This window comes from Gasterosteus aculeatus, chromosome 16, assembly GCF_964276395.1.
Source record: "Gasterosteus aculeatus chromosome 16, fGasAcu3.hap1.1, whole genome shotgun sequence".
NCBI lineage: Eukaryota > Metazoa > Chordata > Actinopteri > Perciformes > Gasterosteidae > Gasterosteus > Gasterosteus aculeatus.
Window position 1 is genome coordinate 3,729,041 of NC_135704.1, and position 14,495 is coordinate 3,743,535.

General features: G+C 46.2%; 1 protein-coding gene across 3 annotated transcripts; it reads right to left on the reverse strand.

Annotated features, from left to right (window-relative positions):
- Positions 1 to 3,211: 3,211 nt before the first annotated feature.
- Positions 3,212 to 12,930, reverse strand: shox (shox homeobox). Of its 3 annotated transcripts, none has more exons than XM_040202191.2 (6): positions 12,375 to 12,930; positions 10,634 to 10,842; positions 7,791 to 7,848; positions 7,514 to 7,623; positions 5,488 to 5,700; positions 3,212 to 5,102 (listed from the first exon to the last, which is right to left on the reverse strand). In XM_040202191.2, exons 1-6 carry the CDS (start codon positions 12,619 to 12,621, stop codon positions 5,013 to 5,015), a joined length of 927 nt encoding a protein of 308 aa, XP_040058125.1. In that variant the 5' UTR covers positions 12,622 to 12,930; the 3' UTR covers positions 3,212 to 5,012. The 3 variants fall into 3 exon arrangements, with proteins under 3 accessions (XP_040058125.1, XP_040058126.1, XP_077946929.1); XM_040202192.2 differs by having other exon boundaries at positions 7,514 to 7,602; positions 12,375 to 12,929; XM_078090803.1 differs by lacking the exon at positions 3,212 to 5,102 and having other exon boundaries at positions 5,212 to 5,700.
- Between the last annotated feature and the right edge of the window lie 1,565 nt (positions 12,931 to 14,495).

The following is a 14,495-nucleotide window of genomic DNA, read 5'->3' on the forward strand; positions in this document are numbered from 1 at the left end:
CCACCACAACCTTATGTTGCACATTGAAAATGAACTTCATTTCACTATTTTCATTCTATTCGATGTGGACTAACTGTGTCTGTGTGGAACCTGTCCACGTGTAAACTTCTTTACAACTTGTAAAAGATGTAAAAGCCTTGAGAAAGCTTGATTCCCTCAGCCGTGTGGTCACTAGCGCCCGGTTGGCTAACAAGAGTCAGCGGGCGTTGAATGACAGGAAAAAACATAAGACGTGGCGCCGTGAGAGCTTCTTGAGATTGATGCCATAACCGTGGATCCAAAGACAATGTGCTGTTTGCTGCAGCGCAATGCAAAATGACACGTGTACAGACGTGCACACTCACTCACTCACTCACTAATTCCCTGATGGAAGGACCCTCCTAGCAGAGATAATGTTAATAATGAACGGAAGTGAAACACTAAACAATTTCAATATATGGAAGGGCTTGAAACTAATAACAATTTACTTTATTCATTTCTCCTCAAGTGAACCTTCAAATGAAATGGGACGGTTTCATCACAGGACGACGGAATGCCGGCGGGAAGATGAGAGTCTGCGCACTTTTAAAATAGCAGAGACAACAAAGCTAAACGTTGCCGTACACAACACGTGGGATGAATCATCTTTCGTTTTGCCAAATTGTGAATTTGAATTTGTGAAGTGAATTCAATAAAACGCATGGAAAAGCACACGCGTTACTGTTATCATTAACATTAACTCTGTTCTGTTCAATTGCTCCAATAAGACAGCGTGACAGTGAGCCAACATGAGCAAAACCAGCAGCAAATGTTTCTTTCGTCACAGTAAATTCTGGGATATTATGGCAGGAAGAATTACATGAATAAATCCACTTTATTCTTCATTTATACGGCCGTGTTTGATTATTTTTACAACCAGTAAAATGGGAATTCACTTTGACTGCGCTTCCACATGACTTTTTGTCTGATTCTGTTCCCAACTTCCCAGCAGAGAGAGAGAGAAGAGGAGGAGGAGGAGGAGACGCTCCGGTCATAAATAGTGTGATTCCACTGGATGGAGCTGCAACGACACTCCGACCAGAGCTAGAAAGAAGATTAAAGCGCAGACTAAAACACTAAAACACTTTGCCCAGGCAGGCGTCCCGCTCTACATCTGTCCTTTCAGTTACCACAATGTCACACTGTGTAAAAGAAACTAAGTAGTTCAATAGATCGCGATAAAAGATTGAACTTCATCATTTTGAAATACATGCGTCTCTATTCACAGACGGGGCTGATACTTTTAGTAATGTCCATGAATTGAGTGGACATTGTTTTTATCTTGGATTACAGCAAACCGAGCCAAAAAATAAATTACAAATAAGTGCAACATAAACGGCAGAGCGGAATGTGGACTCAATGCCCGGCTATTTCTTCCTCTTTTTCTTTTCTCCATTTTCTCAGTTGAAAATGTCTTGAAACGTTCCGTCTCCGCAGCAAAAGAAAAGAAAAAAAGTATTTACCCAGACTTAAAATGTTAGTTTTAATATAGTTCTGCTCTGCTGATGACTGCAGATACATTTATGAGCATTAGCCGACAAAGCAAACTGGAGTCTAGCCCAAACACGGGGGGGTGAAAGGCCGCCTTTGATCCTCGCTCCGCCGTGGTGACTTAAGCACTTGAGCTCGATTGTGTTCAGCTGAGGTTTCTCTGGGTGGCTTCACTTCGAGCTACGGCTGAAACCGCCGGAAACAGGATTCATATGGGATTTGAGGACCACAAAGTAGCCTCGCGAGAAACTCTCAGCTAAACCAAACAGACGCTCACTTTTCGAGTTATTCCGATTCCGCCTGTGACAAAAAAAGCAGCAAGTCTTGTGTCTTCTCAGGCGACGTCATTTCGCGGCGGCGGGAGCTTTGTGCTGAGGCCGGACCACAGCTCACATTCCGTCTGATCACAGCCGGGTGTGACATTTCAAAAGGGATTACGGAGAATGAACTGTGATAAAAACTATTTCCACGTGACCCCCCCCCCCCCCCCCCGAGCACTTGACCTCCAGTGGGCCGAGGACCGGACCTCTGGGACCCGGCATGCTGCGGAGGCGGACCAGCTCGGCGACAAGGTCGAGGCGACGACTATTAATAGAGATATAGAGAGAGATCTGAACTAATACTTACACATAAAAACACAAAAAAGGGCTTTTTTAATTAAATTTGGATTAATTCATGTTAAATCTGTTGTTTTAGAGAATCGTTTGTATGGAATTGTTTCTGAAAACAGCAAACCGCCAGACAAGGAAAGCAACAGCGCCATAGCCGTCAACGTGCACATGCGCAGCGCTTCTCACACATTATTGTGTGTTTCTCACGTGTTGCCAACACAAACAGCGTTGTGTGCTCCGACATGTCCGCTCGTTGCTGCTTGATGAATGGCGTGTGCCACGCTAATTATTAGTACACATAAAAGGATGCTGTTATTTCCAGACTCCCGTCCCCCCGGCGGCTCCCAGCCGAAGGGGTCACTGGGTAAATACGGAGCCATCGGCCTGAACTATATCACTCAATCTTGATGTACGAGCAACGAGGTACCGATTAAACGCGCGGCGACCTTCCAGGGGTTCGGCACTCAGCGGGACGCCATTTGAGGCTAATTCCCGCGCGGGGTTCAAACAATAGGCCACTATACCACACGGTGTAATTGCCGTGTGTGCACACATCTGGAATTTGACTCCGAGATAAGGTTAATGCGCTTAAAAAGAAAAGAAAAGAAAAACATATTTAAACGTGCAAAGCGTCGTATGTGTGGGAAGGACGAGCGGAGGCAGCACGCACAAAGCGTGTTCGTGGACGTGAGCGGCCTTCAAACACAGATGCCCGGTGGCACGCTGACTTTTGACCTTTCTCGTGTTGTCTTCCCGAAAGTGAATCATCGCCGTGGAAACGGGCAGGAGAGCTCCTGCCCTCCCAAGCGCCGGGGCTCAAAGAAGATTACATCTCACACGTACAGTATCCCTCGAATCTCTCGCTCGCCTCCCATTTCCCCTCTCCGGTTACGGCCATCTTGTTTCTATTTGTCGGTGCCACAGGCTCCGCTTCCCGTTCCAATCCTCCCCGTGTCACTTTGACGAGCACGAGCGCAGAGCAGCGCTGTGTATGGGTGGATTTCAGTAGCAGCACGGCGCCCTGTGCTGGTGCACGGCTCACGTCGGACGCGATGGTTCTCGGCGGGTATATAAGTATTCTAAAACTCAAGTACAAATATTTATAACTTTATTGATAGTTTACTTGTACAAGATGTACATTCATATTTTGCGAATCAAAAAGGGGAAAAACAAACGGTACGATGATTCATGTGTAGGCATGCTTGCATATGAAATGAGAGTCATTTTAATGGGTACAACGAATTCTATGAGTATTGTTCAATTCAACCATCCCTGAAACCTTTGTAAACTCGGGCACGCTACATTTCTTTTTTTTTCTTTTTTTTTTGGCAAACAATGCACTACAGCCACGCCTCCTAATTCAAATTCAACACTCAGAAATAGAAACATACAAAAATAAAACGCAAAGCCATGTCAAAATGTACACTTGTGGTTCAACGGTTTCACCTTTCATAAACTTAACAAAATAATAAATAAAACACCCATATGTTTAATTTAAAATGGATACGTAGATAAAGATTGTAACTGGAGGTCTGTTGACTGTTTCTTAGAGGTGCGTGGATCTTTTCAAAGGTTGTCTTAACAATACAAAACCATCCGAATGTTCTGTTTTGTCTGGGGCAATTTGTAAAATACAGTTTAAATTATTAGGAAATAAATAATGAAATGTCCCACATAACATGCAGAATTCAGCTAGTTCATTTGTAAACAACTGCTCGGTTGTGATTGCGATGCTGCTTCGTTGGTTTTATTGTGACCATTTTTCCAAAAGTAGAGGGACAGAATTCAAGTTGAATCATTTAAAACCCAAATTTCGGCAATAAAGACAATATGTGCACCTGATAGTTTTGATGTGTACAAAACTACTTGACAGGAGAGGAAACCTATCAATGAGTGACTTTCTCCAACTTGATAAAATATACACAACTGTAGAAAACAAACAGGCGTATTTGGCAAAGAAATTCAACACTCCAACAGAAAAAAAATCATTGGATCTCTTCGTCGTTGAGGATTAACTGCTAGCTGTTTTTACTTCTTTTTTTTTTGCTATTTACAGTATTGCACTTAAACTGCACACTTGCATTTCAGTTTGACTGATGCTTTCTTCATATTTTCAGAATTCCAAAAAAAGAAAAAAAAGGAACGCATGTATACCCTTTATCCAAGACCATGTCCAGACCCCCCCCCCCCCTCCCTTTAATTAGTAAAGTAGTATCTGCTCGCAGTGCCTTCTGTAAACACGCACGTACAAGACGTGAAGTGCAAAGGCCATTTTCACTTCTTTACCCAGGATGCAACACAACAAACAGAAAGAAACCAAGGGGGAGAGAGAGACGGACCGAGCGACCCGGCATAACCCGTCCAAACGGAACAAGAGTCAGCGCTTTTGTTTCAGCACAAGTCCATAAGAAGAAGAAGTATCACAGCGGGATGGAGACCTTTCACTTTGTAGGTTTTGGGAGTGTGTGGGGGGGAGGGAGGGAGGGAGGGAGGGGGCATGTCGGATGGCAGTGTTAAAAACCGCCGTCGAGCATTTATGTCGAGTCCCCGAACGCTCCTCCATCAGAGCTCATGCACTCGGCAGCAGCAGGGGACACAGTGGCAGGGACCCATGTGGGCCCTTTTTTAAAATCGTTTTCTTCATTTTTCTAGGGAGGGCGGGCCGAAAAAAAAGGTGAGAGCCGCTCCAATGCCTCGGCGAGGTGGTGTTTTGGGGTTTGTATCCCACCCCCCCCTCCCTCCCCCCATGCTCACAACCCTCTGCATTGTCAACGTGGCGGCGGGGGCCAGCGTCAGCGAGGCCCCGCCGCCGCTTTTTGGGCCCTGCTGCTGCCCTGCCAGTTTGCTTTGTTCTAACGTCCTCTGGTCTGACGGGCCCCGGCCCGAATCCCCTCAGACAGACATCCACATGTGTTTGTACGGTCCTTGGGATGTGATCTGGGCCTGGAGTGGACTGAGCCACTGGCCCCGCAGAAGTCCTGCCTGTTGGGGCGAAAAGTAAAAGGTGATTTCACTGGTATTTAATTACCGTTCTCTACAAGTGGTTTGTTTTGGCAGCTGGTTTTGTGACAATTTCCTCGCTCCCTCCTTCTTTCTTTTTTTTTTTTTTATCTTCCTCCTCCCTTTCTCTCTCTCACACACACTCCCTCTCCCCCTTTCTGTATTTGTGTTCCTCTCTTTTACTCTCACTCAGTGTTTTTGTTTAGTTTAGTCTTAGCTGTGAGTGCCACGGCCCTTTCACGGGCCCAGTCTGGCGTGAGAGGCGATTATGGGCGTCAGGCGGGCGCAGCGGGGGCCGGGGGGGGTGGGGGGGTGTGGGGGAGCCAGAAGGGTGTCAGAGTCCCAGAGCCTCGGCGTGTTTCCTTGCCTTGAGTCGCAGGTCGGCGATGCTCGAGTTCTTGCTGTTGCTCTTGGCGGCCGCCGCCACCGCCGCCGCCGCGGAGGCCGAGTCGGCGAGTGACGCGATGGGTAGTCCGAAGGGAGGGGGCGGGAACATCAGGTAGGGGGCGTGAGCCGCCAGGTGTGGGTGCAGGTGAGGGTGGGTGTGGGCGACTCCGTCTAACTGGAGCTGGGCTTGGACCTGCGGGAGAAAAAAACAGTGTTACTCAGCATGGACCCTGCGGGCTGTTTGTGTGTGTGTGTGTGTGTGTGTGTGTGTGTTGAGGGTTTAGGTTTCACAGTCTGACACTAAATTCCCCCTCATATTTGACCCCCTTTAAGCTGTTGCTTACAGTGTGTTTTCTGAGAAAACAGTTAAGGGCGGCCCTCTTTTTTCACGTCAGCTATTCTACAAGTTAATGAATCACACACTGCTCTCAGACACCACATCCAATCTAATCGTCCAGAATCAAAGTCTTTCTAGGACCCAGAGCCGATTTGTTTAATTCAGACTGAGGCCTCCCTCATACCCTTGGAAATATGCAGTCTTGTTATCCTGATTATGTATTCAATTGCATAAATAAACAATTTTGCACTAAAAAGATATCCACATATTTGGAGTTATAAATATTTATCCAGACATATTCCTGAGTCAAGAGGGGGAGAGAGAAAAAAAACATAAGGAGCATAGGATATCAGTTTTCACATTCTTGGCAATTATTTTATAAGAAGTAGGTGAAAATTAAGCATCCACCCACTTCAGAGGGAGAGAGCCGAGCCTGTTGCCATTTCTCATGTGTTTCAAACACCACAGGACGAAGTGGGAAAACTCAAGTATTTCGTGCGCTTCTCTCCAACCAAAATAGAACTATAAGAAGTCAAAGTTTTAACTCGACTAAATCTTGTTTTCTTTCATTCCTTTTCTCCCTTTCAAAATTGGCCTGAAGTGACTCAAGTCTAAGTAGTAAAGGCGAGAGGGAAAATGCATCGGAGGCACCAAGTGGCTCGGGCGGCGCCGCCCGCACGGATCCCCAAACGAAAATGTACCCGCCAACAATGCAGGTGAAACGCTGCAAGTGTGACTTCCAAGTGTGCAGGGCCTGCATGAGGCCACAGGAGCTCTGGTGCAAAACCAAAGTTCTCCACACGTTCTTCAGTGGCGTGTGTGGCAGGGACACCGCTGCGTCCCAGACAGGTGGCGGACGCTTGACGTGCCCGTCAGGGTGCATGTTGCACCCAGAGGTTTCTCCCTCACTCACAGCGGCTCATTAAGGGCTCGATTTGACTCCTTTAGACCTCACAGTTACAGGTCCTCTCCTCACCCAACAAGAAAAAAGCCTCGCCATGCCTCACTCTGCATTGTGATACCAGTACAGTGGTAACCCCCCCCCCCCCTCCACCCCTCTCTCTCGCTTGTTTCGCGAGCACCGCTTTAATTAGGGCCGCAGTGTTTTTCACGAGGGGTCAAGCAAGACAGGTCGGCATCGGGGGCAGACAGCAGCAGATCATGCGTGTCTGTTTGACTCTTCACTCCCCCCCCCCCCCCCCCCCTTCCGTGCCCAGCGCGGCCCACTTCCCACACTGCCGGGAGGTGAAAGGTGCACTGAGGTCTGAGCTGCACCCTCCCCCCTCCAACACAGCACTCTCTCTCTCTCTCTCTCTCTCTCTCTCTCTCACGCGCAGTCTCTCATCACTCACATCTAATTGCTGCACATGGCCTTTGGATTCTTGTGACGGTATAAATATAGAAAGCCCACTTTGACACGGATTCCACCACAGAAGCACAGCTCCGACTGGCTTTCACCAGTTCTTTTTATTTAGCAGATTCCGCCCCTGACCTCTGGGTTACAAGATGCTGGGCGATGACGGGTTTTTTTTTTTCCTTTTTTTTTCCTGTAATTCAGCCTGCATGTTTAGTTTCTCAAGACTTATTTCTGGCTGAGTTCCCTTTGATTGGTTGTTTGTTTTTCATTTGCTAAGTTTCGGCACAGATATAAAAAAGTAAGTCTGCCTACCTGTTGGAAGGGCATGCGGAGAGCGCCCATGTTGACGTAAGGTGCCACTCTGCAGGCGTCGAGGTGGCTGCCGCTGCCCAGGATTACGCCTGGAGAGAAGGGAAAGATGTCTGTCAGACAGCCAGACAGCGTTTGTTACGTGAGATGAGCAAGTCAGAGTTTGTTTGTTTTTTGCCACACGCAGATAAAAACAAATGTGGCAGAATTGCAAAATTGAAATAATGCAGAAAAATAAGGAAGGTATTGATAGGAGTATGAAAACGGTAATTACATTTACCTTTGTGCATCTGGTTTTCTTGTTTTCGACATTTTGCTCTTCTGTTCTGAAACCAGACCTGTAATTGAAAAGGCAATTTATTTATAAGAAAAAAATACACACAAAAATAGTAGTAAATACAGATTTTGTTAAAACTGTCATTGATGTCCTTTTTATTGTCCCAAATAATATTCAAATATTAAAGGCCACTTGTTTGTAACCAATAAAAAAATCAGGAGTATGTTACATATGAGCTAATGAAGTCTTGTAAAAAATAATACTATAAGCTGTGGTGCAGAAAAAAAATAAAGGAATGTTCAGAGGATATGAATAAATTGTATTGAGATCAAATAAAACACAATAAAAAAACAAAAACAAATCCACACAATTAGTAAATGTTATATTTAACTTCATTGCACACAGAGGGCCGTTGTGGTGAGTTGAGTAAACCATCACAATCTCTGCAGACCGTGTATGAATATCATAGGAATACTTTGATTATATTACTGATCCCCCTAAAATAAAATAAAACTTCGTTAGCCACCTCCCAATTAGCCGGCTGTCTTTGAAGCTGTGGGCTGCGGCCTGTTGTTAATCATCTTCAACCTCATTTGCCTCAGTGAATAACATTACCCCCCCCCCCCCCAAACCCCGCCACGACCCCCGCCATGATCATCATCTACAGACGCGAGATTAGCGGCCGGTCGCGGGCCGCCACCAAAGGGCGAGGACTGATGAAGACGATGATGACGAGGACTCGATGTGCCGTGAAGCCTCGTGGATCTGCGTCACGTGGTGTCGATGGGAGCGTAATAACTGTGCTGAACTGAGAGGAAAAAAATCCTCTTTTGTATTGTTTAACTTTATCCAACTGATGTCGTAATTTGAATAGAAGAATCCCAATACATCATATTGCTATTAAATTTCTTATTGTTGTATTATTAGGATTATATCATAAAATAATATACTAACAACAACATAAATAACTATAACGATAATACTAATGACCGTGATGATAATTTAAAATGAAATAACACAGTCAGTGTTTAGGCGGTGAGTATAAAAGGTGTTTATGAACATCCCAGGTGATTTTACATAGACGCACAGTCATCCCTCAGATAAATGAAGGCTAATATTAGACGGGCCCGGGATCAATTCCAATTACGCGCCAGTATGTTAAGCAAAGTGAACTACACTGGTTCAGACAGTTATTTCTTCATTAAGGGCCACTCAATGATGCGCTTCACAAATACCCTAATCTCATTTCCTTTTTGATTTTTTATTAGAGACAGTGAATAATGACATTTAATTTAGCCGCGCGCCAGAAACCCAAAGATATTAGTCCTAACTGAATTACTGCCTGCTCCTCACCAAGCTCTCATAACTTTCAATTAGATTCATTGACAGCTGCTCGGAGCCTGCAACGGCCCCTGCGTGCTGCAATCCACTCTCACTCGATCTGGAGACAACATGTCCCCGTGCCTGAGACGCGCCTCCCCAACAAACAAAAAAAAAGGAATATTAATAAATCAATGGAGGCTCTGTTTCTGTCAGTCGCTTTGATGACAGAAAACACACAATCGGTGTTGAGTTTTTATCAACCGCATTTTCACCGTAAACAAACCTCCGTGCGCGTGCGGTTCGCGTTGCTGGTGCTAATTGCGGCGTCATCCCGCATCCACCGCGCGCCGAGCCAGAAGCGTGCGCTCTTCTAAAGCGCCATGCGACGGCTTTCATTCATCCGATTAGATAGCTGAACAGCAGCATCGGGACAGAATCGAGTTATTTCTAATGTGTGTTTATGGGGACACTACATCAAGCCAGTGGCAGATATTACAGAGAAAATGAGGAGGGATACGAGTTGACATAAGAGCGCGTCCCCTGAAGCGGCCATTCAGGCTCTTCATTCATTTTAATCACTGGTCGGGATTTTTTTTTTTTTTTTTTTTGTTCCGTGTGTGTGCCTGCGTGTGCGTGCGTGTGCGTGTTTTCAACCCCGAGGCTGCTCGGGTCGGTAGGAGTGTATACAGGCTGCTGGCTCCACAGGCCCGCTGCTGCAGGTTACATCCCCCGGTGGTTTACAGCACGTGTTTGATGTCACTAAACCCAGCCTCCATAAAAGTAGAGCGGATTATGTTTCCCCTTTATTCTAACTACTCGTTAATTACACCAGAGAAGACGCAGACACGTGAGCTTAAAATACGTTCAGTGTAAATGTTCGATCGGCGAAACCCACAAATCTTAGAAAATACAGGCTGAGTGCTGCGTGCGCTATTTGCTCCACTGTGAACAGCCGTGGTGAGGTTGCAACTCACATTACAGGGTCACTATGCGACACCGGGAAAAAGGAAAAAAATCACCGACCGATTCAAATAATATTGGAGACTTTTTCATGTATTTCTTAGATTTGTTATTCCATCCCAACGGTCGATTAATCGGGCATTTCGTTTTGTTGCTTTGCATGTTGCATGTTGCATGTTTTGTTGCATGTTTTGCATGTTGCATGTTGCACTCTATGATGTATTTATACCACACAAGAAAATCTAAATGTCTGTGGGTGGGATTGAAAACATGACGAGCATCTTGTCAGACCCTGCACCTGATTATAAAAAGGAAAAATATCATCTGTTTTAATAATCTTTTATGTAAGCTGATGGTTTTTTACCGTGGCTTATTGTTTTGATCGTCCACAGGATGGATCACAGACCAAACTCTCCCCGTGCTGTCTGGCGACACGTCACGTCTCACGGAGACCGTGGTGTGACGCGCACTACCTGTCCCCACCACCTGTCCCCACTACCATTATTGCGGGATGAAGGAGCAGCGCACCGGCGTGCTCTGCGTCACGAGCTGTGGCCCCTCACCTGCACGCGGGCCTCGGACAGTCCGAGCCGCTGGCTCAGCTCCTCCCGCATGAACGCGTCCGGGTAGTGCGTCTCGTCGAAGAGCCGCTCGAGCTCGTTGAGTTGCTCCAAGGTGAAGTTGGTGCGACTCCTGCGCTGCTTCAGTTTGCCCTGCGCGTCCTCGTCCTCCGACTTCACGTCCTCCTTTTTCTCCTTGCACTCGTATATCCCTGTTGGACGGGCCACGGGTTAACACGCTACTCAGGACTCTCTCCGCCGCACATCGCTGGCCCCGGCGGGGGGGCCCCTCCCAGGGGCCTCCGTTAGGCCTGGCCGTGTCTCTATAGGAGAGAGTTCTGCAGCCTCCACAGGTCAGCCTGTGATGTCGGCGGCGTTTATGAAGGTAAATCAGTCAATACACGCCAAGTCAGGCCTAACGAGCGGGGGCTTAAACCCCGCTTAAACCGGGACGCGTATCGGCCTCCCCCGCTCAGACCAACCGAGGTTATTTAGGGCTAGAAATAAGGGGAATAATAAAAAGGTACGTTAAGTTAATATTTCAATGGATTTTATTTTCCATTTACAATCTTTAAATATCTGTGTATCATGCTGTCAGTATATTATAGATGTGTTATAGTGTTATTAGTGTGTTGTTATTATTAGTAACACATTTGACAGCTGCTGTAATTATGTACTGTTTGGTCTCAATGTTGTTGTTTGCAGCAGTACGACATGAAAATGGGTTATTCCCAAACTTAAAGACTATATATATATATTTGAATATGATATAACCTATATATATAAAACCCATTTTCATATCAATGTCAATTTTCAAGAATACAATCCCATATACACAAAACCAGCTTGTATTAATATGTATATTAATATATTGAATTATTTTATATATATATTAATTCAATCGTAAGGCAGCCGAATAGAGCTATAATTCTGCCTCTTTTCTTTCTCATTTAAGATAAATATAGAAACGGGTTAAAATGACACGGTGAATATTTAAAGCTGCACACTGCACGTTAGAAGGAGGCTCTTCCTGTGTTCACTGTACTCTTTTATACGTGTTCATAATTAATAGTTTTCTGCCAATTTACAGGGATTTAACAGTTGAGAGTGTGATTTGTTGGGGGGGGGGGTTTTATGGGAGGGGGGGTGGGGGCATAATCCAAAAACTCTGTAACAACCGTGCAGGGTACAGGTTTTAAAGGGGACACGAGGTCATATTATTAGGATTCAACTTTTGGACCTTGACAAATATAACCCATATAACGGACTGTAACCTATAAAAGATTAGCTTGCACTTTGTAATGCATTCTTTGGGATTATTACACCTGAAGTGTGTGTTTCTTCAAACAAGGCATATCGCACTATGATTATTTAATAAACTCCAATAATATAAATTACACGAAATGCTCCGGTGGATATTTTATTTCTTGTTCGGCCTCCGAAATAAATGGTCAAATAGTTGAAACGGCGACCGGAGGACGGGCCCGCAAAACAACACGTTCATACGTTAACTTCAGAAACGTCCCGCGAGCGGAACGCGCACCATCTTTTCGCGCGTAAATTCTGGATAAAAACAAAACAACAAAAAAATCCAGAAAACAGAAACGTCCCTTTTCGGTGCAAAGAAAAAAAACAACAACAACAACAACAAAAAGCGGAACTTTATCTCCCGCACACACATCGCGCTGCTTCCTCTTCCATCTAACATGAAGGGGGGGGGAAAAAACCCAACGGAGAAACTTACCCTCGCTCGACCGCGACACGCTAAAGTCCTTGAGCTTCTCCTTCTCCAGCTCGACGTGGTCCTTGAAGAGGTGCGCCGGGCAGTGGCCGCCCTCCGCTATGTCCTGCAGGTTGCTCTCCGGGCTGCCCAGCTCCCTCGCCCGCGTCAAGCCGCTCTCCAGCACCTCCCGGTACGTGATACTCTCCTTGCTGCTCTCCTTGGTCTTCTGGTCGAAGGACTTCGACACGAAAGCCGTGAGCTCTTCCATGGCCGCGGCGCGCTCGCTCAGCAGTGGTCCCGGTGGCGGAAATCCACGGTGACTCGTCGGCGTAACGTGCGCCCCTCTCCGTCTCTGTGTGGTGGACCGGCAGCCTACCGCGCGCGGATACACTCCTCTTGTTCTCCTTCTCCTGCTTCTCCTTCTCCTTCTTCTTCTTCTTCTTCTTCTTCTCCTGTTCTTGTTTTGGGGAGGGGGGGCAGGGAGGGAGGGGGTTTGGGGGGGGGGAGGTGGGGGGCTAGCAGCGGCGATAGATAGAAGGGGTGGAAAGGAGGTGAGATCACTCCTGCTGTTGTGACTGTGTATTTGAGAGCACACTATTTATACACGGCCACCTCAGCCCCCCCCCTTCCTCCCTCCCCAACACACACCCCCCCCCCCCACACACACACACAGATATACACACCTCTTCCAATCCTTTATGTCTTGAGCAATTACAGGCCGGCTCAACCTCTTCGCAAAATCCAACTTTTAGCAGCTTTTTTTCCCTCCATCAACTTCTTCTTCTCCTTCTACTACTTCGTCAAATCAATGCTGGAGCTGATGGAGGCGGTTAATTGAATTACGGGGTCATTAATGCCCGCGGTGTCCCTCTCTCTCTCTCTCTCCCCCTCTCTCTCTCCCCTACGTGTGGCTGTTATGTCTAATTAATTCAACGTAAATGTAATTAACGCGATTAGGAGATACACATTTTGTGGGATTGCCCCATGATGTGCGCGCGCGTGTGTGTGTGTGTGTGTGTGCGCGTGTGTGTGTGTGTGTGTGTGTGTGTGTGCGTGTGTGTGTGTGCGTGTAGTTTCTTGAGTTTGAAGGCTAATCCGCGCAGACTCGCTCCATAATCCACCTCTATCCTCTAGTTAGTAACGTTTCTAAAAGTAAGAGATGGTCCACGTGGAACAAACATGGACGGATTGACGGATGTCAATACAAAATTCAAAAGTAGTTTGGAAGAATATACGGACTCTGTCAATCATTAATAATAATAATAATTCTATAACGTTAATTGGAAACCAGTCAAATATAATTAGGCCTCAACATATTTTTTGATTAAAAAAAAATTCATATCTTTCCATTTTAAAGTTAAATTCTTCTCCTGAATGCGAGCTGGTAATCCCGAGGACAGCAGCTTCAGACAGCAACACGCACCTAATCAGTAAAGCTGTAATCAATACTGGTACGTTGCCCTTGTAATCCTTTTGTGGTTTCCGGTTTACAAATGTGGGCTGCAAAATTAATAGATATCAGCAGTGGGAACGAAAAAGAAAAAAAAAAAAACCGTCCCTCTATTTACAGGGTTTTCATGGGAATAAGTGAGCCCATAATGGCTTAACGTTATCTAAGTCGTTCATCAGTCCGCGGCACACAAACACAAAAGGCCGGGAGAGGAGTGTGATCCCCTGGGTGCAGTCCGCCACTGTGAAAGTCTCATATCTCAGCTCTCTAATGACTCGGTTTGATGTCTCTCCATTTATCAGCGGGCCGCTTCGCATCGCCCCGACTGACGCACAAGACGAGGTCGCTCCCGCGCGCCGCGCGCTGCGCCTTTTGTTGTTAATGGACCTAAATCCCCTTTAAGACGCAAATCTGCGCTCCCTGTCGTGTGCCTGGATATCACCCCGCACGATCAAGTGGCGATGGGCACACGTGCGTGTGCATGTGTGTGTGTGTGTGTGTAACGAAATGATCCAGCAACAGGGGCGTCCTAAAGATTACAACACATATGAGGGGTAAATGCAACGTTATGCGCGCCGTGTTGTTTACAGCCGAATTAAAGGTTTAGATGTAAAAAAGAGATCATTTATCTTTAATTAGTGATGATGCTGTCAATTTAGATACATCGAAGCTGGATAATTGAGAACGCGCAG

Excerpts from the sequence above, each read along its gene's own strand:
- shox (XM_040202191.2), bottom strand. The coding sequence starts at position 12,621 with ATGGAAGAGCTCACGGCTTTCGTGTCGAAGTCCTTCGACCAGAAGACC. Across the intron at positions 7,849-10,633 it reads TGTCCGAGGCCCGCGTGCAG|GTCTGGTTTCAGAACAGAAG; the intron begins GTGAGGGGCCAC and ends TTTCAATTACAG. Across the intron at positions 5,701-7,513 it reads TCCGCATGCCCTTCCAACAG|GTCCAAGCCCAGCTCCAGTT; the intron begins GTAGGCAGACTT and ends TTTCTCCCGCAG.